The 25,721-nt window shown below is 39.9% G+C and overlaps 1 protein-coding gene across 1 annotated transcript in view; it reads right to left on the minus strand.

Annotated features, from left to right (window-relative positions):
* The window catches only part of PTPRO (protein tyrosine phosphatase, receptor type O), a 270,106-nt gene that overhangs the window by 123,452 nt on the left and 120,933 nt on the right, over positions 1–25,721 (minus strand). The window contains exon 2 of the mRNA XM_018048437.1: positions 2,363–2,636. Within this exon, the coding sequence (XP_017903926.1) occupies positions 2,363–2,636 (274 nt within the window). The remainder of the gene's footprint in view (positions 1–2,362; positions 2,637–25,721) is intronic.

A 25,721-nucleotide genomic window follows, 5' to 3' on the forward strand; every position in this document is an offset into this window, starting at 1 on the left:
AAGGACTGACGCTGAAGCTAAAGTTCCAATTTTGGCCACTTGATGCAAAGAGCTGACTCATTGAAAAAGATCTCGATGCTGGGAAAAGATCCTGATGCTGAGGGCAGTAGGAAAAGGGGAAACAGAGGATAAGATAGTCAGATGGCAACAGTGACTCAGTGGACATGAGTTTGAGCAAACTCCAGGAGATAGTGAAGGACAGGGAAGCTGGCATGCTGTAGTTGATGGGGTCTCAAAGAGTCAAACATGACTTAGTGACTGAACAGCAACAACGGTCTCTCATTTACTTAGATCAACAAAAAGGTCTCTGCAAAACTGCCCAGTTTTTGGATAGTCAGCAACACATCTCCCAGCCCACATATCAAAGAATAAAATCACAAAGGAAAATAGAAGATACTTTGAATAGAACTTACTTCATGTGCTAAAATATCAACAAGATATTCCAGAAATCTTTCACTATTTACTTACTTAAATTTCTTTGTGAACCATTAACTAAAAGCTGGCTTCTCCAGCTTTGTCTAATCCAGAGTAGCTGAGCTCATGTTAATGAGTGTTGGGTCAGCAAAAGTCACTACAGCTTTATTTTTCTCTGTGTCTTAGCCCTTTTCCCCCCTGGCTCTCTTTCCTGTTACTTGCTTAACTAAATTGAATAAGTATTTATTGATCACCAATTAAGCATAAAGGTTATACTAGATGTTCCTTTGACGTTATGAAGATACATCCCTGTCCTTCACTATCTCCTGGAGTTTGCTCAGACTCATGTCCACTGAGTCACTGATGCCATCTAATTATCTTATCCTCTGTTTCCCCTTTTCCCACTGCCCTCAGCATCAGGGTCTTTTCCCAGCATGGAGGTCTTTTTCAATGAGTCAGCTCTTTACATCAAATCAGAGGGCTTCTGATTTCAAGGAGTTATATTAGAGGCATTATGTACCTAGATCTGCTGCCTGGCTCTATTAGCTTCTAATTCACTATTTCTGAAGCTTAAGATAGTATTTCACCAGGCAAGTCCATTCTTTGATTCAGTGAGGTTATAGATTTGTTCATTAAATCTTTAAACCTTGAAGGTCTTGGGTCTGTGCCATTCCTGATTTTTAGAACTCAGTACTGTTCCTGGTATTCTGCCAAGGGAAACTTTAATTACTTTTTGACAGACATGTTAAAAATAGGTCCTGTAGGTTGATTCTGCATTCTTGCTTCTTGGTGTTTTTTTTCTTTTACCCCAGTGTAAATATCACTATGTCCTTCTCCCTAACTGTAGCCAGAAAGATCACTTTCAGACGGCAATTAAAAGGTTGCAGTCGCTGGAAAATTTGCACTGAGGAACAATGAACAAAAAGAACTTTGCTGAGACATTACATTGCTTAAGTGATAAACTCTACCATCTTATAGATAACAGTTGGTGATGGACAGAGAGGCCTGGCGTGCTGCAATCCATGGGGTTGTAAACAGTCAGACACGACTGAGCCACTGAACTGATAACAGTTTTTATCTATGCCTCAGCTTATGGGGCTTCTCTGGTGGTTCTGCAGTAGACTCAGGCTTCATCCCTGGGTTGAGACGATCCCTTAGAGGAGGAAATGGCAAGCCACTCCAGTATTCTTACCTGGGAAATCCCATGGACAGAGGAGCTTGGCGGGCTACAGTCCACAACACAACTTAACAACTAAACAACAACAACCTCACCTTATACAGTAGAATTGAATTTTACTTTGAGATTACGTTTTAAAGTCAGAGAGTAAAGTAAAAATCACATATAGATAAAACCACTCCTAAAAAATTTCTTATATCAGCATGACCTCTTAAGGCAGGTGTTACTAAAGATTAAAATGTCAGTCATATTTTATTTTCTCAGTTTTTTTCTTGGGCATTGGAAACAGGCTATTTTCAGGCTGAGGTGGGGAAAAGCAACTGATAAATGATGTCTTTTATTCTCTCTCAGCTAAAAATGTGTAATTGGAATTTGAGCCAGCTAAATACGAGTATAAATTCTTTACTTCAAAAAGCAAGTTGCTTAACATGAGACTATATATTCTAGTGGAAAAAAAACTTAATTATGATCATACTATTAAATTATATAATAGCAAATTACATGGTCCAATCATGTAAAATGGCCATTCAGTCTCAAAATACACTATTGAGATTGACTTTTTTGTTTAAAACACATTTTTTTTTAAACAAAAGGTTACAATATAATGTGATCAACTTCTGTGAGAAACTATATTCAAAGTGAAGCAGAACTTTGAACCTTGTCACTGGATTTGAAGGCAGTTGATCTTGCCATTCTGGACTGACTCTGAGAACTAAAAGAGAATACACCCAACAAAGAAACACAGAGGATCATATTACATATGATGCTTACTTGTTAACACAGTGATTGATCTGGATGGCTTGGTAACCACGTTTCCATTTACCACTACCAGAGTGATTACATAATATAGGCCATGATAATTGGCCTTAAAGATAATGGGAGGAGGCAAAGTACTGTTGAATTCCTCAAATTCGAAGAAGTAATTTTTTGATTCACCAGTTATTTTCACAACATACACAGATGATGGACTCATGACGTCTGAAGCTTCTAAAGAGACAGCGATGCTATTATCATCTCGGACAGTTACGTGGAATGTGGTAGCATCCTGTTTAAGAAAACAGAGAAAAAGAAAGTGGAGGTCAAGTTTCAGATTATTTTCATTAAAATTACACGGAGATAATTTCCCCAAAACTAATGTTGTGACAAGCATTGCTTCCTAAAATAAGGTTACACAGGTATTCTTAGTATATGCAGAAAATCAAAAAGAGGAATATTACCCCTATTGTGGCTATTGATCTTCTCAGGCTTTTTTACTTTTAGCATTCTTCTGGATTGAAAAGCTACTTCCAATTCATGGATTGTGCCATGTAGTGAACACAAAATAAAAACATCATGGAACTGTGTAAAAATAAGTGAATGAAAATCATCTTGGCACCCAACTTTCAGAGAAGTGCTTGTTTTCGTCTCTGTTGAAAAAGCTATATGGTTTAAAGAAGCACTGTTTTACTTGGGAAGGAGTAGTCCTGCTGTAGTCCTAGGAAAATTCTAGAAGAATGTTTCAACGCAGTTATTTTCTCTTTGACATCTCATCTGCCAGTTCTGACAACTAAAAAAAAAAAAAAAAAATCAGGGCTGAAAACCCTTATAATCTTTCTCTTTAAATTTTAACCAGTCCTCATTAAAAGAAACCATGATGCTCCTTGAAGGAGGGACTGGACTGAAAAGCCGTGGGCATTGATGGAAAAGTCAGCAGTCGGTGCACTGAAAACTTTGCTTCAAGTCCCCAGGTAATTGTTTATGATCAGTATTTGAAAAGTCATTTGTGTAGTTGGTTTAAATATTCCTGCCTGATTTTTTCCCACACTCCATAGGCAGACTGGGACATCAGTTCCCTCATCTTGACAAGACTCGTGTACTTCGTAACATTGGCTGTTCTGTCTCACTTTTTCTTCTGGGTGTGTGTGATGTCCAGGACAAATTATTCCACTGCTCTGAGCCTCAGGTTTTTCTTCCATGAAAGTGGGACAGAAAAATTGCTGAAACTTGTCAAGGACTTACAAGCATCCAGGTACCAAGGTAGGTAAGCTATAGACGTAATCATCACATTTAAGATTCATAGGGATCTCAGGAGACAGATATTATTATTTTCAATCTCGGCTTGTAGCTGAGAAAATTGAGAGCCCGAAAGACTTGATCCAGGTCACACATATAGTTCAGACTCTTAACCACTGATCTATACAAGTATCAAGCTTGATCATTCCACATGTCTTTGTCTTCTCCTCTTGACTTATTTTCCTAACATTGAGACTGACACACAGTATATAGCTGATAAGCATTTGTAAAATGAATGAAAGAATGGCTGATTATATTAATTATATGGGAGCCTTGTCCTCTTAGAATTAATCTGCTTATTGATTTTGGTACCTCACATAGTGTCTAGACAAATCAAGCAGGTGACACATCAATCCTTTAAAAGAAGATGTAAAAATATACTGATTTTTTTCTTCTTATTTAATTTTCTAAATAAATCTAGTTTTTAAAGGTCCTGGTACTAATAAAGAATTGGAGAAGGGCATGGCAACCCACTCCAGTATTTCTGCCTGGAGAATCCCATGGACAGAAGAGCCTGGTGGGCTACAGTCCATAGGGTCACACAGAGTCAGACATGATGGAAGCGACTTAGCACCACTTACAAAGACTATCTGGCTATTAAGAGAAGTTTAATTCTGTGTTAACATTTAGTAGACTTAATAGTGGTATTGGCATGAATACCATCCCTACCTCACTAGTCTGTAAGTCCTCCAGGGCAGAGACTGCATCTTATTTCTAGCTGTGTCTTCAGCTCTAAGACCACTACATGGCATACGCCAAGTGGTTTGTGAGCTGAATAGGCCTGGGAAAATTTCTTTAATATGGGACTGTCAGTGCACATTTACTTTATTTTTTAAAATACATTTATTTTACGTTAGTGAAATGGACTCCAAACAATAGCTACAGTACCACTTGCATGCCTGCGTTCTAAGTCACTTCAGTCATGTCCGACTCTGTGATGGTGTGGACTGTAGCCCGCCAGGCTCCACAGTCCATGGGATTCTCCAGGCAAGAATACTGGAGTAGGTTGCCATGCCCTCCTCCAGGGGATCTTCCCTACCCAGGGATCGAACCCAGGTCTCTTATGTCTCCTGTATTGGCAAGCAGGTTCTTTACCACTAGCACCACCTGGGAAGCCCCCAGATTTGCTTTAGAAAAAAAATTGTCTCAGCCTATAGCACGTGGGATTTTAGTTCTGTAATGAAGGATCGAATCCATGCCCCCTGCAACGGAAGCACGGAGTCGTAACCACTGGACCACCAGGAAAGTCCCAGAACTCTTTGTTCACATTTGTCTCTCATCCTCTGATACATGTGCAGATTTTTAAAACTGAGTTCTGTACTTTTGGGATCAAATCTAAAACATGACCCATTCTCCATTGCCAGTGGTCAGGTGGAACATGAGGCTGATGCAAGCCCTGAATATCCAATAGACCTGAAATCTGGTTTTTATACCTTATTGATTACAGAAGTCGATTCACTAATTCAGAAAACAATAAGTTTACAGACATGGAATATGCAGTTCCTAAGAATTCTTTGCTGTATGTTTTAACAGCCAGTAAACTGGAAGTGTTTGTGATAACGAAAAGAAGAATAAATAAACTCAATTTTGTAGCGTGTTGAAGAAATATATGTCTCATGTGTCATGATGCTTTGTAGACAGTTACAGCTTCCAGGGAAAGAAACTAATCTTCCAAATGCTAACAACAGCTTTGAGGATGATTGTATCAGCCATGAAAATAAGCATTGGCCCATGTGCTCCCAGGTTGCCAAAAATAAATCAGGGTGGGCTAATCAGATTCAGTCAGTGGAACTAATGAGAAGAAGGCAGCAGGCCAAGTGCGATCTAGGCAGTGAGCCTAAAAGAAATGTCATCTATGCTATTTCTTTCTTCTCTGTCCTCTTTGCTCCAGCTTTTCCTGGAATCTATATTCAGGAGAAAATTCTGAATGTATGCTGCAGGCATGCTATCCTTGCTGAGAAGCAGGGCCAGAAAGAAGTGTTAGAAATAATCTAAATGGATCTGGTGCACTAAGGCAAGGCCAATGCTGATTTATTTGGTGGCTAGAAAAATATTTAAAACTTTTCTTTTTCCTTCTGAGACTGGTAATGCTATTGCTTGACTCTACAGTAAAAATATTTTCACTGAATGTCCTTTGCGGAACAAAGTTTACTACAGGAATTTCTCTGGTCCAACACCCTCATTTCACACTTGAGAGAACAGTGGTGCAAATGTCAGGCAGATAGTCGATGTCAGAACATGGTCTGGGATCCACACGTTCTGGTGCCCCTTGGTATTTCTCTTTTTCTAAACTGGAGGTACCTGGAGGCAGCCAAACAGGGCCTGGGGGCTTGTCTTCAGCAAGGAAGGGGAGCCCAGGAGCCTGCCACCTGTTCTATAGCCAGTCTTGGGAGAAAGAAGCTACTGGAAATAGAGTGGGCAGCACTAAAGAGGAGAAAAAATGGGGGATGAATCCCCTCGCATATGGGATAAGGACGTGAATTGGCTACAGGTATGGACTCATCAGAAGTCCAAGAATCTCTTCTAGCACCCTTGACAAAAGTAGCAACTGTGGTGTATTGACCCGTCTCTCTGTCCCTTGATCTGTACGAAGCTTTGCACTAAGCATTACTATATATATATATATATATATATATATATATATATATATATAAGTTAAAAAGCTGAGACATTACTTTGCCAACAAAAGCCCATCTAGTCAAAGCTATAGTTTTTCCTGTAGTCATGTATGGATGTAAGAGTGGACCATAAAGAAAGCTGAGCACCAAAGAACTGATGCTTTTGAACTGTGGTGCTGGAGAAGACTCTTGAGAGTCGCTTGGACAGCAAGGAAATCAAACCAGTCCATCCTAAAGGAAATCAACCCTGAATATTCATTGGAAGGACTGATGCTGAAGCTGAAGCTCCAATACTTTGGCCACCTGATGTGAAGAACTGACTCATTGGAAAAGACCCTGATCCTGGGAAAGATTGAAGGCAGGAGAAGGGGATGACAGAGGATAAGATGGTTGGATGGCATTAGCAACTCGATGGACTTGAGTTTGAGCAAGCTCTGGGAGTTGCTGATGGACAGGGAAGCCTGGTGTGCTGCAGTCTATGGGGTTGTAAAGAGTTGGACATGACTGAGCTACTGAACTGAACTGACTGATATATATATATGTATATACATGAGAGTTGGACTATAAAGAAAGCTGAGCACCAAAGAATTGATGCTTTTGAACTGTGGTGTTGGAGAAGACTCTTGAGAGTCCCTTGGACAGCAAGGAGATCCAACCAGTCCATTCTGAAGGAGATCAGCCCTGGATTTCTTTGGAAGGAATGATGCTAAAGCTGAAACTCCAGTACTTTGGCCACTTCATGCAAAGAGTTGACTCCTTGGAAAAGACCCTGATGCTGGGAAAGATTGAGGGCAGGAAGAGAAGGGGACGACAGAGGATGAGATGGTTGGATGGCATCACCGACTCAATGGACATGGGTTTGGGTGGACTCAGGGAGTTGGCGATGGACAGGGAGGCCTGGCATGCTGCGGTTCATGGAGTCACAGAGTCGGACATGACTGAGCGACTGAACTGAACTGAACTGATACACACATATGTATATTTTCCTTTTATTCCTTACAACCATCTTTAGAAGTAAGTGTTATTGGGACTTCCCTAGTGGTCCAGTGGTTAAAAATCTACTTGCCAATGCAGGGGCAAGGGTTTGACCCCTGGCCTGGGAAGATCTCATGCTGTGGGACAACTCAGCCTGTGTGCCACAACTACTGAGCCTGCATTCTAGAAGCTGTGAGCTACAACCAATGAAGCCACCACAATGAGAACCCCAAGCAGTGCAGGAAAAGTGGACCCCACTTGCCACAACTATAGAAAGCCCAAGTGCAGTCAAAAGTAAATAAATAAGTAAATAGTCAATTCAAAAAGAAATCAGTGTTATTATTCCTATTTTACTCAGAGATATTAAATAATTTCCTTAAGAACGCAGCAATGGACTTGGAATCAGAGGGTCTGAATTTATATTCTTTTGGGGCAGAGTATTACTCTTGTGAACTTGGGAAATCCCAGGGATCTAACCATAGCTTCTTAATATATAAAATAGGGATAATTCCTATAACTCATGGGATTTTTGTAAGGGTTAGATGGCTTTTACAAAAGTGCTAAAAGTGTGAAATCAATGAATATTAGCTGTATTTCAAAAATTATTGTGTTCATCAACTATACTCCTATATAAAATAAAACCTTAAAAAATCAAACTTTAATATGTACAATTTGTATCTGTCAATTATACCTCCATAAAGATGGTAAAAATACTTACCCATGACTGACTAAGAAAAATAGAGACATCTGTTTTATAATTATTATTCCATTCCATTAAAGAGGAAAATGCAAGCTTCAAAAAAATTTAAAGTTGTGATTAACATCATGGACTAAAATTTTCCCAATAAGTTAACAACAACAACAAAAAAAAGGAATATCTTGGAATGTTCCTAACGGTACTGTCTTGCGTGGTATAAACGTTTCATTCAGTGGCTGTTCTATTTTTGTGTGTTTCAGCATGTCTTTCAAATTAATGAAGAAAATAAAAGTCATTCACACAAAGACCATGAGATAAAAAAAAAAACCCGTGATATCATTCCACCACCACATCAAATTCAAAATGTCGCATCATAGATAACTTTTTGACTGCTTGCATTTTTCAGACCATATAATGCAGATATCCCTACTCTTGGATTCATAAAATTTGACACTGTTTTCTAAGTTTTATGTGTATGTATAAATTTTGGAGTGTGTAAAAAAAAGGTTTTGATTTAGTTATGTTTGAACCATTCAATGACCTTTCAACTAGGGAGGTTCTGTAAATAGTCACTTAAAGAACTTCAAAACCCAGCCAAATTCAGTAGTTATGTCCACTGGATGTTTTAATCACAGATCCTTGGAGAAACAGCATTTATTAATTCAATGACAAACATTAACTAACTGACAACATGGCGTCAGGCATAGTGCTAGCGTGTTAGGTGTTAGTGAAAGAGAAGTATATAAGACAGGATACTTAAACTCCAGAAGCTCTGACTCCAGGGAGAGGTGCATAGTTATAACCCAGCTGAAAATCATTAGTTAAAAACTTTGAAAGACTGGTTGATACCTGTTTTTCCTGCCTATCTGAAATCCCTACTTAGATTGTACCCTCTTCTCTGGGTCACTGCTTCTTTTCCATTACAAAGCCTGTAAGGATGCTGATGGGGTTGCTGATTATGGTGCCCAACTCCCAGTTCAAAGCACCCCAGGACTCAGTTTGGGTGAATCATAGTACCTATCTCCTCCCCAAGAAGACAGTTACAGAGACACACACGTGGACCAAGCCAGACAACCAAAATGCTTCCTCTGAAAAGTTTTAACTAGAATTAGTGAGAAGGAGCCCTTCCCTTCTGGTCTCTTGCGTGTGTGGATGCAGACCTGGGGAAGTCAGTGTCTGTAATTTCTGCCCTCTTGAAGATAGTTGTTTGAGGGAGAATTTCTGATTTGTTCCAAGACTCCAGTCTCTGTCATCATAAGGCCCACCCACCGTGCAGTTTGGTGACATGAGTGAATAAATTCCAGCTTATAGCTTAAGTTGTTTAAAGCTGGACTTCCAAAATTCGCAGCCAAAGATCTTGAAAGAAGAATATTGTCCAGGATTATAGACATGATGACGACCCTGTATGCAAGACAGGAAAAAAGACACAGATGTGTATACCAGACTTTTGGACTCAGAGGGAGAGGGAGAGGGTGGGATGATTTGGGAGAATGGGAATTCTAACATGTATACTGTCATGTAAGAATTGAATCGCCAGTCCATGTCTGAAATAGGGTGCAGCTTGCTTGGGGCTGGTGCATGGGGATGACCCAGAGAGATGTTGTGGGGAGGGAGGTGGGAGGGGGGTTCATGTTTGGGAATGCATGTAAGAATTAAAGATTTTAAAATTTAAAAAAAAATAAAAAATTTAATAAAAAAAAACATAATGGAAAAGAATAAAAAAAAAAAAGAAGATAGTGATCCATTGTTTCTTTGGCTAGATATCAGGGAAGATTTCAGGGTGAAAGTGATGCTTGAAAGCTACTTAGGAGTTTCCCAGGGGTACAACAGTCAGAAAAGTCACCTGGAGAAGTGGGAAGAGACTCCATAGTGCTCTGGAGTAGTTAGATAGTGGTAGGATGCTCAGACGGAGAAGGCGATGGCACCCCACTCCAGTACTCTTGCCTAGAAAATCCCATGGACGAAGAAGCCTGGTGGGCTGCAGTCCATGGGGTTGCAAAGAGTCAGACACGACTGAGCGACTTCACTTTTCACTTTCATGCATTGGAGAAGGCAATGGCAAGCCACTCCAGTGTTCTTGCCTGGAGAATCCCAGGGACAGGGGAGCCTGGTGGGCTGCCGTCTATGGGGTCGCACAGAGTTGGACATGACTGAAGCGACTTAGCAGCAGCAGCAGGATGCTCAGAAGAGAGGTTGGAGAACCCTAGCACAATTTGTGCCTTGCTAAGGAATCAGGATGTATTTTAGCCCAACAGAAATCGTAAATGGCTTTAATGTATAAAAGTGGCATGATCAGACAGATCACAATTTAGAAAGGCCGATATAGTCAGGAGGATGGACCAGTATAGTTAGGAATTGTCTGCCTGGGCCCATCTAAGGCCAAGAGAAAGTAAGGAGGCTGTTGTAACAGTTCACATAAGACCTGAGCAGTCTCCGAGCAAGTGCACCACATCTGCCCCTGTTGACCCGTCTGTGTGATGTACTTCTAGAAAATTACCAGTGCACCAGCTGGCAATCCAATCAATGATTAGTCTTATCAGAGGGCATTTTAGAGGGAACACTTAGACAATTCTGCTGTGCTAAGGTTACCACATAGGAAATGATGGAATGCTCAATTTTTAAAAATAGTAATATTAATGGTGTCTAGTGCTTATATTTGGAGAAGGCAATGGCAACCCACTCCAGTACTCTTGCCTGGAAAATCCCATGGACGAAGGAGCCTGGTAGGCTGCAGTCCATGGGGTCACTAAGAGTCAGGCACGACTGAGCGACTTCACTTTCAATTTTCACTTTTCACTTTCATGCATTGGAGGAGAAAATGGCAAGCCACTCTAGTGTTCTTGCCTGGAGAATCCCAGGGACGGCGGAGTCTGGTGGGCTGCCGTCTATGGGGTCGAACAGAGTCGGACATGACTGAAGTGACTTAGCAGTGCTTATATAGCACTTACGAACAAAATTCTCTGCAGACATTATGTAATGCATCCACTTAGACTCCTGTCCAGTTCCTGGGAAACCTTTTCCAACAAGATAGTCTTGGTGCAGTGGTAAAGAAGCCATCTGCAATACAGGAGACACAGGGGACGCAGGTTCAATCCCTGTGTCGGGAAGATCCCCTGGAGGAGGAAATGGTGATCCACTCCAGTATTCTGGCATGGGAAATCCCATGGACAGAGGAGCCTGGCGGGCTATAGTCCATAGATTCACAGAGAGTCAGATGCAACTGAGCACACACAGTCTTTCCTTTCATTTCCTTCAGGAATATCAGAGTCCTAGAGCTGCCCTGACAACTTCCTAGAATGATTGACAACTGTCTTTCAGAAATTGTCAGAGGAGAATTTGGATGTTGGTCTCAAAGGCTAAGGATGGCCTCTCCTTAATCTTCCATTATTTATTCTGATTATTCTTCAGAAATGTTTTGAGCAACCAGCATATATCAGGAATTGTGCAAGACACTGGGGATATATTCAGTTTGTGAATAAAGAGAAAGACAGGCCTTATGTGATTCTGTCCTTCCTAGAAGTGTGTCTGACCAATAATCATAGCAATGACAATGGCAGCAATGATGACCATATTATAATAAAGATCATTCATTTATACACTTTTTATTGCGTACTAGTAGAAAGCTCATACAGCAGGTTCTTTTCTTTAAGCGTTTTATTTTGTATCGTGTTGTAGCCAATCAACAATGTTATGATAGTTTCAGGTGCACAGCAGAGCAACTCAGCCACACATGTACGTGTATCCATTCTCCTCCATACTCCCCTCCCATCCAGGCCGCCACATCACACCGAGCACAGTTCCTTACACTATGCAGCAGCTCCTTGTTGGCTAGCCATCCCAAACTCCCTAACTATCCCTTCCCCCGGCAACTGTAACCTCATTCTCTAAGTCTGTGAGTCTCTTTCTGTTTCGTAAGTTCATTTGTATCATTTCTTTTTCGATTCCACATATAAAGGATGTCATATGATGCTCCTCCTTCTCTGTCTGACTTTATTCACTCACCAAGCAGCAGGTCCTTGATAATGGCTTTCTGGGTGAATATGTTTACAATCTGCTCTGTACTGCCAGGCTTCTTTATGTGGGTCCTAAATGTATCTTTTCGGTTGGAATACATCAGTTCTAACTGGGTACGTGAGCCCACATTCATACCAATTCTGCCTTTCATGTTTTAACATGCTCAGATACAACCATTTCTGTCTTTGTGACTTCATAAGACAGAGCCCTCATTTCTTTGGCCTCTTGGTAAAGGGGCCTAAACTCAAATGTCAGCCAGGTAATATAAATGTGTGAAGCAGTCAAGTATAAGAGGATTGAATGATGGAATAGTTATCAAATGGGGAGGTACAGGCATTGTCATAAAGCATCATTAAATAGCACCATTACAACAAAGATAAAGATATACTGGCCAAAGAAAACACATTTAGTTGCCTCTAGGCAAACATAAACTAAAGGTTACACTGGACTTTGGAATTGTGGATAAAGATGTATTATGTCAAACCTAATCTATCATAAATAGAAAGCACATCTTTATCCGCAGTTCCATAGTCTAGTATACCCTTTATTTTATGTTTGCCTAGGGGCAAACACATGTGTTTGCTTTGGCCAGTATATCTTTATTTTGTTGGAATGGTGCTTTTAATGACATAAATATACCGCCACGTGTGAAATAGATAGCTGGTGGGAATCTGCTATATAGCACGGGAGCTCAGCTCAGTGCTCTGTGATGACCTAGATGGGCGGAATGGGAGAAGGGGAAGGGAGGGATGTTCAAGGGGGAGGGGATATATGTATACATATAGCTGATTGATGTTGTTGTACAGCAGAAACTAATCCAACATTGTAAAGCAACTATTCTCCAATTAAAAGAGATATATCTTCTCAGACAATGCAATATCATGGGAGTTGAAGGAATACAGGGTCAAGAAGAAAGCGGTCGTCAGTGGTGTCAGACATTGCTAAGAGATGAAGGGCAAGGATTGAAGAAAAGCCTCTAGATTTGGTCATCAAGAAGTTCCTAGTGACATTTTAAAGGGCACATCCTTTACTAGTATAAAGTATTAGTGAACAAGACAACTTTTAAGGAGCTAAAGAGTAAGACAAACTACATACCCATAGGACAGTTAAAATTTAAAGACAAGCAAGTGTTGACAACGATTCAGGCCAAGAGGTATTTTCATTCTCTGCTGGTGGTAGTGGAAATTAGCTTAAGCATTTTGGAAAACTGGCAATATCTACTAAAGCTGAATATTTAAATAGCACATAACCCAGGAATTCTAGTTCTAGATACATGCTCAGCAGCAATGAATGCACAGGTGTACGAGAATGTTTGTATTGGCTTTGTTTTGGAGTTGTGATAAGATTCTGGGTTCATGGACACTGGTTATATTGTAAATAAATTAGTTACAAATAAAAAGTGCCATAACAGAATTAAAAAAAGAAGAATACATTTGCAGTCCAGTCTCAGCCCACGGGCTATAGCATTATAACCCTTGAATTTGTTGTACTGGCCATGTCCTTGATTAAATAGATTATCTTTGCACTTTCAGCATTCAATCGTACTCTATTTGCTCTGTCCAACCAGAGTGCAGAATGATAAGTCAATTTTTACCCACTATGCATTAATTTAAATAAATATGGAAAATATATACTTAGCAAGTTGCCATGTATGTGTGCTTATGAATGACTAAAGTGGCATTTTATTATATATACTAATGCAGGAATTATTTCCTGACTCTTGATACGGACTGCGGGTAGAAGCTCTGTGGAACTCTTAATTTTGTGGATTAAAGCAAACACATTAGTTTAATTTGAGGAAAGAATTCAATGTGGCATATTTTATTTTTTAAATTTATTTTATTTTATTTTTTTTCAATGTGGCATTTTTTGAAGGGTAAAGGAACTTATGGTGAAGACATATGCCAAGACTGAATATACTATGTAAGATAATAACAATAGCAATTTTATGCTTTACATATAACAGTCATTTTATATTTTATAAAATGCTTCAAATAAATTTTCTCATTTGATCCTCAGAAACTTCCATTAAGTTATTATCTCATTTCACAGATGAACACACTGAAACCAAAGAAATGAAAGTTTCTTAAGGCTACTCTACTGTTACGTGGAGGAGCTGGTGCTCAAAGCAATGCTGGAACTACAAATTTTATGACTATTTTACCACAGTCCGCATACTGTCAGATCCTGGAGCCAAAAAGATTTCCCAAAAGCTAACTTTCATGAAAAGTGAAAGTGTTAGTCACTCAGTTGTGTCTGACTCTTTGTGACCCCATGGACTGTAGCCCCACAGGCTCCTCTGAAATGGAATCCTCCAGGCAAGAATACTGGAGTGGGTAGCCATTTCCTTCTCCAAGGGATCTTCCCGACCCGGGGATTGAACCCAGGTCCCCTGCATTGCAGGTGGATTCTTTACCATTTAAGCCACTTGCCTGTCCTTTAGTGAAACTGAGTCGCTCAGTCATGTCCAGCTCTTTGTGACCCCATGGACAGTACAGTCCATGGAATTCTCTAGGTCAGAATACTGGAGTGGGTAGCCGTTCCCTTCTCCAGGGGATCTTCAGAATCCAGGGATCAAACCCAGGTCTCCTGCACTGCAGGCAGATTTCTTACCAGCTGAGACACAAGGGAAGCCCTGTGGTTGTCCTTAATTGGTGGTAAGCTCCCTCAACACAAGCTGTGACTTTTTCCTCTAGGTCATGCTTGAGACATGCTAAAAAAAGTGTGATATCATGAAAAAAATCAGTTTGGGAGATAAAAAAGAAATGTTGGAGGGAGACTGACCTGGGTTCAAATCTCACTTGAGTGATTGTCTCTCATTTTAATTCTTTGAGCCTCCTTTGCTTCTCGTAAATTATGGAAAGCTAGAACCTATTATGATCAGATTTGGGGGGAAAAACAAGATTACATGTGTGTGTTGCCCAGTTGAATAATAGAACTTAGGGCCTTCAAAAACAATAGCTAATTGTTACATTATTTATGACCTAATTTTCTCCTTGATTCTCTTTACATACCCCTCTTTGGGCTATGTAAATTTGATTTATTTTTACTTTCTTGGGAGATTACCAACAGGAATAGAATCATGGTCCTATTTAAGATTTACATTAGATATAAAAACAATATAGACATATGTATGCGTATACATATGCACGTACGTGTGTGGGTATGCATGTGTACCTAAAGGGGAAAGTTTAGTTAGAAAATACAATAGACTACCTGGAATTTGGAAGGGCTGATGCTGAAGCTGAAACTTCAATATTTTGGCCACCTGATGTGAAGAGCTGACTCATTAGAAAAGACACTGATGCTGGGAAAGAGTGAAGGCAAAGGGAGAAGGGAGCAGCAGATGATGAGATGGTTAGATAGTGTCACCAATCCAGTGGACATGAATTTGAGCAAACTGTGGGAGATAGTGGAGGACAGAGGAGCCTGGCATGCCGTAGTCCATGGGATCACAAAGAGTCAGACACAATTTAGTGACTGAATAACAACAACCTGGAATTTATTACTTTCCCCATCAAATAATTATAGATAAAATGGCTCCCGAAAAGCACATATATATAATCTTAGTTATTTAAGGACATGTAAATTTTAGCAGATGTATCTTCTTAGGACACCATGGTTCCTAAATGGTTCCCTAACCACTCTTTTGGTCTACTTATTGAATAATTAATATTATCCCTTTGGTTGGCATCCTGAACAAAAGTGGCCAGCATCTTTTTTTTTTCTATCATGCTTGTATGTGACAGCCTCAGCCAACATGTTTGACTGAAGGTTACTATGGGAACAGTTTCTAAGACCTACTGTGTTGAAAAGTTTAAAGACCTGGGAAGCCATGCCTTGCTGATGATATACTCAGGAGGAGGGGGCTCTGCCATGCAGGAAGCCATGACATACATCTGTTCTTAACAATTCAATGACCAGGCAAGGTCTGCAAATGTGTGACATTCTTCTGGCTTAATATGTCATGAAAAATAGGGGTCCCTGACAGGTCAATTCTGTGAAAAAAGTGTTATTTTCATAACGTGAAGCCCTGGCAAGTATTATTTTGCCTGAATTTTTAAATTCCCCATCCCTCTTCTCTATTCTTTCCAGGATTTATAGGTTTTAAGCATCAGAAAGGTGCTTGTAAAAATGTAGCTGTCCCACTTATTGAAAGATAATGTGAAAGATGGTGGTGCTAATCATTTATTTTTTTGTTGGACTCTCAGTCATGTCTGACTCTTTGGCACGCCATAGACTGTAGCCCACTAGGCACCTCTCCATGGGATTCTCCAGGCAAGAATACTGGAATGGGTTGCCATTTCCTTCTATGGCAACCCATTCTGGTATTCTTGTCTGGGAAATCCCATGGATGGAAAAGCCTGGTGGGCTACAGTCCATGAGGCTGCAAAGAATCAGACATGACTGGAGCAACTAACACTTTTCTCCAGGGGATCTTCCTCACCCAGGGATTAAACCTGGGTCTCCTGCATTACAGGCAGACTCTTTACCATCTAAGCCAGCAGGGAAGCCCAAAATGTGTTAGCTGCTCAGTCATGTTCTGTTCTTTGCAACCCCATGGACTGTAGTGCCCACGCCCTGTCTCCTCCCCCAACCCCGACCACCCCAACTCTGCCAGGCTCCTCTGCCCATGGAATTATCCAGGCAAGAATCCTGGAGTGGGTTGCCATTCCCTTCTCCAGGGTATCTTCCTGGCCCAGGGTTTGAACCCAGGTCTCCTGCATTGCAGGCAGATTCTTTGCCATCTGAGCCACCAAGTAATATAAAAATTTATTGCTGAATGAAAAGAAGGTAAATTTTTGTAGGACATACAGTAAAAAGTTAAATACTTAAAAAAATTTTTTTATTGGAGTTAGGTTGCTTTACTATATTGTGTTAGTTTCTCCTGTACAGCAAAGTGAATCAGCTATTAGTATATATATATGTATAATATATATATACAGGCCCTCTTTGTCACCACAGAGCATTGAGTAGCACTCCCTGTGATATACAGTAGGTTCTCATTAGTTATCTATTAATCATTTATCTTAGAGTGGTTGAATTCAGTCAAATTTCTCCACAGGCATGAAGTATCTCTCCAACTGTGACAGCAGTTAGTTAATAAATCCCAAGGACAGTTAACAAAGAGTGCCATCTGCTTACAAAACACACAGTTCATGGCAAATTTAGGTGGGATCCCTGTGACCTTCTGTAAGCATTGCCCTTTGACTCCCTCCTTGTTGAGTTGGTAACATTGTCAACAGCAGAACTTCCAGACCTCTAAGGCAAATAGTTTTTTATGCCCTCCACCAGTACTGGGACTTTGTGATTTTCTCAGAAGATGGATTCCCCCCATGCCAGATAAATTAAAGCCCAGAAGTCAAGGATGACACGTTATACTTTACACACATGCTTTGCTCAATGTGTATCTTCACGTAGTTTTGAAAATCGAGTATCTGCAGTATGCAGAGAGGATGGTGAAGAAAAGAAATTTGGTCCTGGTCCCAGGGGTGTTTGGAGTCTACAGCAGAAAAGAAAAATTATACTCTTTTAGATAATTAAATAATTACAAGTGGAAAAGGCATTTTTGTAAAGAAGTGAATGATGATAAAAGAAGACCTAGCAATAGAATTACCGTAGAGAGGGCAATGGCACCCCATTCCAGTACTCTGCCTGGAAAATCCCATGAACGGAGGATCCTGGTAGGCTGTAGTCCATGGGGTCGCTAAGAGTCGGACACGATTAAAAGTGACTTCCCTTTCACTTTTTACTTTCATGAATTGGAGAAGGAAATGGCACCCACTCCAGTGTTCTTGCCTGGAGAATCCCAGGGACAGGGGAGCCTGGTGGCTGCTGTCTATGGGGCTGCACAGAGTCAGACACACTGAAGTGACTTAGCAGCAGCAGAGAACGCAAGAGCCTTTGCAGGTAAGTACAAGCTATAGTAAGAGTTGGACTGCTGATGAGTTGGAGAAAAAATACGATCTATGAAGAAGAGTGTATATGAAGATTTAGGGGCTAGAGAAAGCACAAGGTATTTGAGAAACCAGAATGACATCAGAATGTCCTATAGTGAAGACTAGATCATGGGATACTTTGTAAGTCCTTCTAAAAAAAACTGAGGCTTACTGCTCAAGGCAATGGAAAGCCGCGTATGGGTTATCAAGCAGATGAGTGAAACAATGAGATTTGCATTCTGCTATAGAAGCAAAACATTTATTATGTTAACTACTACATTCGTTTATTATGTTAAATTCTTAGTGGGGGAACTTTTAATGAAACAATACTTGATAAGGAATCACTTGAGACAGAAAGGAACATTCTAACAGTATGAACAGAAGAATCTAGGCAAACAAACAAAATCCTCAAAAAAGACAGCTAAGCTGTTATTCAAATTACAAAGAAAAGAATGGCCTATTCCAGAAAGAAAGGGGGACAGATAAGAGAGGGGTGAGTGAAAGTTACTCAGTTATGTCCAACTCTTTGAGACATCACAGCCTGTAGCCTGCCAGCTCCTTTGTTCATGGGATTTTCCAGAATACTGGAGTAGGGAGGCATTCCCTCCTCCAGGGGATATTCCCAACCCAAGCACAGAACCCGGGTCTCCCGCATTGCAGGCAGACTCTTTACTGTCTGAGCCACCAGGGAAACCCTGATAAGAGAGGAGGGGCTGGAAAGAAAATTAAGAGCCAGCATGATGATGCGATAGTGGGGTACAGAAGGGGCAATCAGTCAACAGAAAAGAATACACTTTGTGTTAATACTTCTTACGCATTACTTTGCTTAATTCTCTTAACAACCCTCTAAGATAAATATAATTTTATCTATCTTACAGTAGGAAGCGGAAATAATTTTGAATGGCTCTTTTACCAAGATCCTGCTAGCCTCATGTTAAGTGTTCATAACATCTATTTGAACCATTTGAGGTTAATATTGTACATATTCATCTTCATTTCACAATGTTAACTTGAAATCGTCACCATTTCTTACTTTCCACTGCATGAATAATTTGTTCAGCCATCGCTGATGCTATTATGAATTACAAGAAGGTTGGAACAACAACCTTATATTTAAATTTTATAAATGAAGCTCAAGAATATCTTTGTCTTTGGGAACAGCTGTAAAAATACAGTATGCAATTTACTGCACCAAATGAAAGGATCCCATTCTTTGAGAAAGGATGGCATTTCTATAAATCATGCTGTGGTATTTGGTGAGGAAATATCATTACTTTTACTTGACCTACTGTACTTGTTGTTAATTGGCATTTCATCATTAAATAGCTTCTTATTGCCTTGTACAACATGTAATTGAAAAGGTGACAAAAATAGAAATGTTTGTATCCTTGAAATAATTTTAAAGGTGGTTTTTACCATTAGAAAATTTTGATGGGACAGAAATGAATGGTAAAGGTAAAACTTTTTCATAGTATTCTGTACAGAAATGTTTAAATCTTTGTCTACATCTTTGATCACTATTTTAGTTTCTGTTCCTAAAGGCAACAGCTGTTACTGGTGGCCTGATACAAGCACCTCATGCCAATTTGCAATAATCTACACAATTTATGTTAAACAAAATATCTTTAGTAACAAAACCTGGTGGGCTACAGTCCGTGGGGTCTCAAAGAGTTGGACATGACTGAGCGTGCGCGCGCATACACACACACACACACACACACACACACACACACACAGCCTTAATTAAAATCAGCATGCAATACTTTCACTAGGTTGTGGCTGACTGTGAGATCTATATGACTTTTTATTTTTTTACAAATTAATATCATGTGCTTTAAGTTTTAAAACACAACTTTCCTTTCTTGAATATCCTGAAATATAATATTCAATATTAATTTTCTATTTGCTAACTACTCCACTTTTTATTTCCTCCTTCTTGAATAATATTTCATGTCTCCCTTCTTTTCTACCTTCCCGCTCCCCCAGTTTTTCTTCCCTTTCAAGTTGCTACTCACGGTCTGTCTTGTGCTATGTTTGGTTAGTTCTGTGTATAAATTTTCTGTAGATTTTAACCTCCTAAAGGCAGAGAATCAGGCGTCACTTACTATCTATCACAGAATCTAACACAGCAATTTACTATTTGGAACTTAATAAATATTTATTAACTGAAATTCATCAATTTAGCCATTCATCTACCTACCCTACACTTATTGAGCCCTCAACCACATATTCTTTCTGTGTCTGTTCAGCTTATTCTTACATGTCAGAGAATTTCTTATTGCAGCTCAGTTTCTGGATTATTATGGCAAAATCATATCATTGTATTTTAAAACCAAAAGAATACTTGGCCAAAGTCAGAAACATATTAGGGAGAAAGGCAAGGAAGTAAGTAAAGAGAAAGCAGGAATTAGGCACAGAGGTAAGACTAAAGGGATATGAAGGAAGAATAGGTGAGAGATAATGAAGAAAACTTGTAAACTTGGAATAAGTAATTGTGAACAATAAACCAGTGGCAGAATAAGACACATCTGATACCTTTGCTGGTCATGACTCTATGTTATTACTTAATATATGATAGAGACAAAAATCAAGCTAAATTTTTATTAATCTCTCAATTGTTTCCTTATCCATACCCACTTTTTTTTTCCTCCTGTGACTATGATATAATTTGTTTCTAACTTGCAGATAATATATTCCTAAAGACTCATAGATAAACCATTAATGAATCATACGTTGCTATGGGAACTAACAGAGATTTAATCATCTAACTGCCCATGCAGAGGCCATCCGTCCACTTAGCTAAGATGGTGCCATGGAGATTCAAATATTGGGTGGGAGACTGCGCTACAGGACCCCTTTTAATTCATTACTTTGAAGAGTTATGAATTAATAAAAGCTGAACCTAAGAGTAATGTCTAAGAATATTAAGATATGCATGCCAGATTTTCTTTTAGGTCATAAGTATCCATGGTCTGTTTTCTTCAAAATGACTATTTCTCTCAAGCCTTTTCCATTAGCTTAAGCTTCAAGGAAACAAAACATGGAACATTTACTGGAAGAATTTAGCAATACTTTATGATAATTCAATACTATATTTTCCAACTATATTGCTGTATAATTTACAGTAGATATGATTAATTATATATATTTACTACATAACAATATGATTTTCTGTTTCACTGGAACAAGAAATACCATTAACCTGATGCATTTGTTTAGTTGATTAATGCATCTACTTTGTGTATTTCATTTAGCATTGAGAGTGAGAAAGAGATTTTTACTTATCAGGTAATTATAATTAAGCCCATACTAAACTGCTATAATTAAAGAAAGAAAAGAATAGTAACAATAGCAACAGCTAGCATATATTAAATGCTTAATATATGCCAAGGTTTATTCTAGATGTTTAGATGAATTATGCCCAATCCTTAAAGCAATATTTAGCATTTATTATTATTTTATCAATAACTAGGAAGCAGAGGATGGAATTCAAATAATAATTTGTAATGCTTACTTGGTGTTGGCTACAAGAGCATGACAGTGAGCAAGGGAGACCAATTCCGCCTTCACAAAGATTAATTCTATCACAAAGATTAATTCTAAGTGAACCATTACAGTCAGAGCAGCAAAAATTATGATGAGAAGCCCAATGTCCTCTGGTCGCCAATATCTTACCTAGTGATGAAGCTGATGCTTGAAAGATAGATCAGGACTCAGTGGTCAACAGGCTAGAGTATAGAGGATGGTTCAGGAGACAGGCTGAGAGCAGCAGTGTGTATAGGGACAGTGGCCAGCAGAGCATCTTCAAGGAACAGGAAGGGGCTTGCAGACCGTGTTCACGTGTTTGGGCGTCACCTTGGGACCACTGAAGTGGCCTAAGCATCGATGGTCATGAGCAGATTTTCTTTTGAGAACAAAAGAAGTAGTGGTGTGGAGCTCAGATGGAGACAGGGTGAAACGAAGTAGAAGATCAATTAGAAGGCCGTGGTAAAGGAACAAAACTGGGTCATTTGCAGTGAGGCAGATGGACATACAGCGTGAAGTCAGTCAGAAAGAGAAAAATGAATATTATATGTTAATGCATATATGTGGAATCTTAAAAAATGGTTTAGATGACCTTATTTACAAAGCAGAAACAGGGAAGCAGATGTAGAGAACAAGCGTATGGGTACCAAGAAGGGAAAGGAAGTGGTGGGATGAGCTGAGAGAGTAGCATTGACATACGTTCAGCACCATGCGTAAACTAGACAGCTAGTGTGAAGATGCTGTACAGCACAGAGAGCTCAGCTTGGTGCTCTGTGATGATCAAGAGGGTTGGGTGAGGGGTGGGAGGAAGATCCAAGATGGGGGGGGATATATGTATATGTATAGCTGATTCATGTTGTTGTTCAGCACAAACTAACACAACATTGTAAAGCAATTATAATCCAATAAAAAAGTGTACAAAAAGCATATTCAAAAAATAAAATAAAGCTATTAAAAAAAGAAAGCTGTGGTAATAGTTGAAGCAAGACTTATCTGGACAAGGAGACAAGGGTGGCAATGAGAGATCTACTAAGGAAGAATCAGTAAAGTCCCAACAAGCTGTCGGTGGGAAGGAGGCTTGAGGCTTGGAGATTATGTTGTCTAAACTCCTTAATACAGATGAGGAAATCCAAGGCCAGGAGGTGGGAAAGGGTCTGCCTCAGGGTATCCACCGGCTTAGAGGAAGATGCCTATGAAATGCAGGTCTTCTTGAACTCACCCCAGTGATATTTCCATGATGCTACTTTATCCTCCCAAACCTAGCAAATCAATTAATTTTTTTTCCATTTCTGCCATAAGAAATAAAGCTGACTTAGGTGCTGAAGAATTGATGCTTTCAAATTGTGGTGCTGGAAAAGAATCTTGAGAGTCCCTTGGACTGCAAGGAGATAAAACCAGCCATTCCTAAGGGAAATCAACCCTGAATATTCATTGGAATGACTGATGCTGAAGCTCCAATACTTTCACCACCTGAGACAAAGAGTGAACTCATTGGAAAAGACTCTGATGCTGGGAAAGATTGAGGGCAGGAGGAGAAGAGGGCAACAGAGGATGGAATGATTAGATAGCATCTCGATGGACATGAATTTGAGCAAACTCCAGGAGATAGTGGAGGACAGGGGAGTCTCGCATGCTGCAGATCATGGAGCTGCAAAGAGCTCAACAGGACTTAGCACCTGAACAAGGTAAACTTGGCCCTCACATGAGTGGAGTGGACAGAGTTGGAGTCTGTTGTTGTATACAAGTGATTATTTTCCAAGGAGAGATGGAGACTGCTTGCAGAATTGATCATTTTTTATAACAAATGAACAAATTAAAATCACAGAACAAAAAACTGAGGGTTTTTCACTGCCTTTAGGCACAAACATACAAAAAGTTATAGCATAAGAGAAAGAGCTTTCGTATTACTTCATACTACAAAAATGCATGGTGTACTTTAGTAGAGCTTCTCAAAATTACAAGGTATATGAATTTCTTAGTGCAAGTTCATGTGCCCGATGCACCGTGAGGCCAAACAAACTGAATCATCCTTGGAGTTTGGAGCAGATAAAGGTTTACTGCAGGACCATGCAAGGAGACCATGTGTCTCATGCATGCAATAAAAAGCCTCGAGCTCTCCCAGGAGTTTCGCAAAGCAATTTTATGGGCCAGGTGAGGAAGAGGGGTGGTCGTAGGGTTTGTGATCAGCTAGTGCACAATTCTCTGACTGGCTGATGGTGAGGTAGCTGGGTGGTGTCACAGGGGTGAACATGACCAGTCCTTTGGGTTCAGGAGGGCTATGGCTATGTGCTCATGGTCGTCAAGTAGTTAACATCCTCCATTTGTTGGAGAGGGGAAGGCTTTTTACATCTGCAAAACAACTCAAGAAATGTGCATCAAATACTGTCATCTAGGTACTTCAGAGAGGAGCTAACTCAGAGGATGGGGCTTCCCAGGTGGCTCAGTGGTAAAGAATCTGCCTGCAATGTGGATCATGGGTCCAGCCCCTTGGTTGGGAAGATCCCCTGGAGGAGGACATGACATCCCACTCCAGTAATCTTGTCTGGAGAATCCCATGGACAGAGGAGCCTGGTGGGCTACAGTTCAGAGGGTCACAAAGAGTCGGACATGACTGTAGCAATGAGCACACACAGAGAAAATGAAGAGGAGTCTTGAAAGCCAGGCAAAGAATTCGAACTTTGTGAGCAAGAAACCATTCAACAAGTGTTTTATAGAATCTACTGTATAAGGCCTTCTTATAACCCCAGACAGGTAATGCTAATTCCCGATTCTTTGCTACTCTTCCTTTAAAATCAATGCATTTTGCAAGACAGGGGAATATGGAATAGGCAAAACTATAACCCTAGATGGATTCTTTTATATAAGATTCCACATTACTCAAGCATAAAAAGGATGAAATGATGCTATTTGCAGCTACATGGATGGACCTAGAGATTATCATAATAAATGAAATAAGAAATAGAAAGACCAATACCATATGATATCGCTTACATGTCAAATCTGAAACTTGATGCAAATGAACTTATCTGTGAAATGGACTCACAGACACAAAGAACAGACTTGTGCTTGTCAGGGGGGAAGAGGGTTGCAGAGGGTTGGATTGGGAGTTTGGGATTAAGACATGCATGCAGGTGTGTGCTTAGTCATATCCGACTCTTTGCAATCCCATGAACTGCAGCACACCAGGCTTCCCTGTCCTTCACTGTCTCCCAGACTTTGCTCAAACTCATGTCCATTGTGTTGATGGTACCATTCAACCATCTTACCCTCTGTCGTCCCCTTCTCTTGCCCTCAATCTTTCCCAGCATCAGAATATTTCCAAAGAGTCAGCTCTTTGCATCAGGTGGCCTAAGTAATGGAACTTCAGCTTCAGCTTCAGTCCTTCTAATGAATATTCAGTACTGATTTCCTTTAGGATTGACTGGTTTGATCTCCTTGCAGTCCAAAGGACTCTCAAAAGTCTTCTCCAGCACTACAATTCAAAAGCATCAATTCTTCGGTGCTCAGCCTTCTTAATGGTCTAGTTATGACATTCATAAATGACTGCTAGAGAAACCATAACTTTGATTATACCAACCTTTGTAAGCAAAGTGATGTTCCTGCTTTTTAATATGCTGTCTAGGCTTGTAATTGCTTTTCTTCCAAGGAACAAGCATCTTTTAATTTTGTGGCTGCAGTCACTGTCCACAGTGATTTTGGAATCCATAAGAATAAAACCTGTCACTGTTCCAACTTTTTCCCCATCTGCTTGCCATGAAATGATGGGACTGGATGCCATGATAATATTTTTTGAATGTTGAACTTTAAGTCAGCTTTTTCACTCTCCTCTTTCACCCTCATCAAGAAGCTCTTTAGTTCCTCTTCACTTTTGCCATTAGATTGATATTTAATATACATAAATATATACATATATATACACACACATACACACACACACATATATATATATATATATATAACTGAATTACTTTGCTGTATAGCAGAAATTGACACAACGTAAATCAACTATTGTTGTTGTTCAGTCTCCCAGTCATGTCAGACTCTTTGTGATCCTATGGACTTCAGCATCCTGGGCCTCCCTGTCACTCACCATCTCCCAGAGCTTGCTCAGGTTCTTGTCCATTGTGTTGGTGATGCCCTCTGACCATCCAGCCATCTCATACTCTGACACCCTCTTCTTCAGCCCTCAGTCTTTCCCAGCATCAGGGACTTTTCCAATGAGTCAACTGTACTTCCATTAAAAAACATAAGATATCATAAGAAAAATTCCGAGTATTAGGAAAAACAGGCTCAGAGGTCAAAGTGTCTGC

Source organism: Capra hircus, chromosome 5, assembly GCF_001704415.2.
Source record: "Capra hircus breed San Clemente chromosome 5, ASM170441v1, whole genome shotgun sequence".
In the NCBI taxonomy this organism is placed as follows: domain Eukaryota; kingdom Metazoa; phylum Chordata; class Mammalia; order Artiodactyla; family Bovidae; genus Capra; species Capra hircus.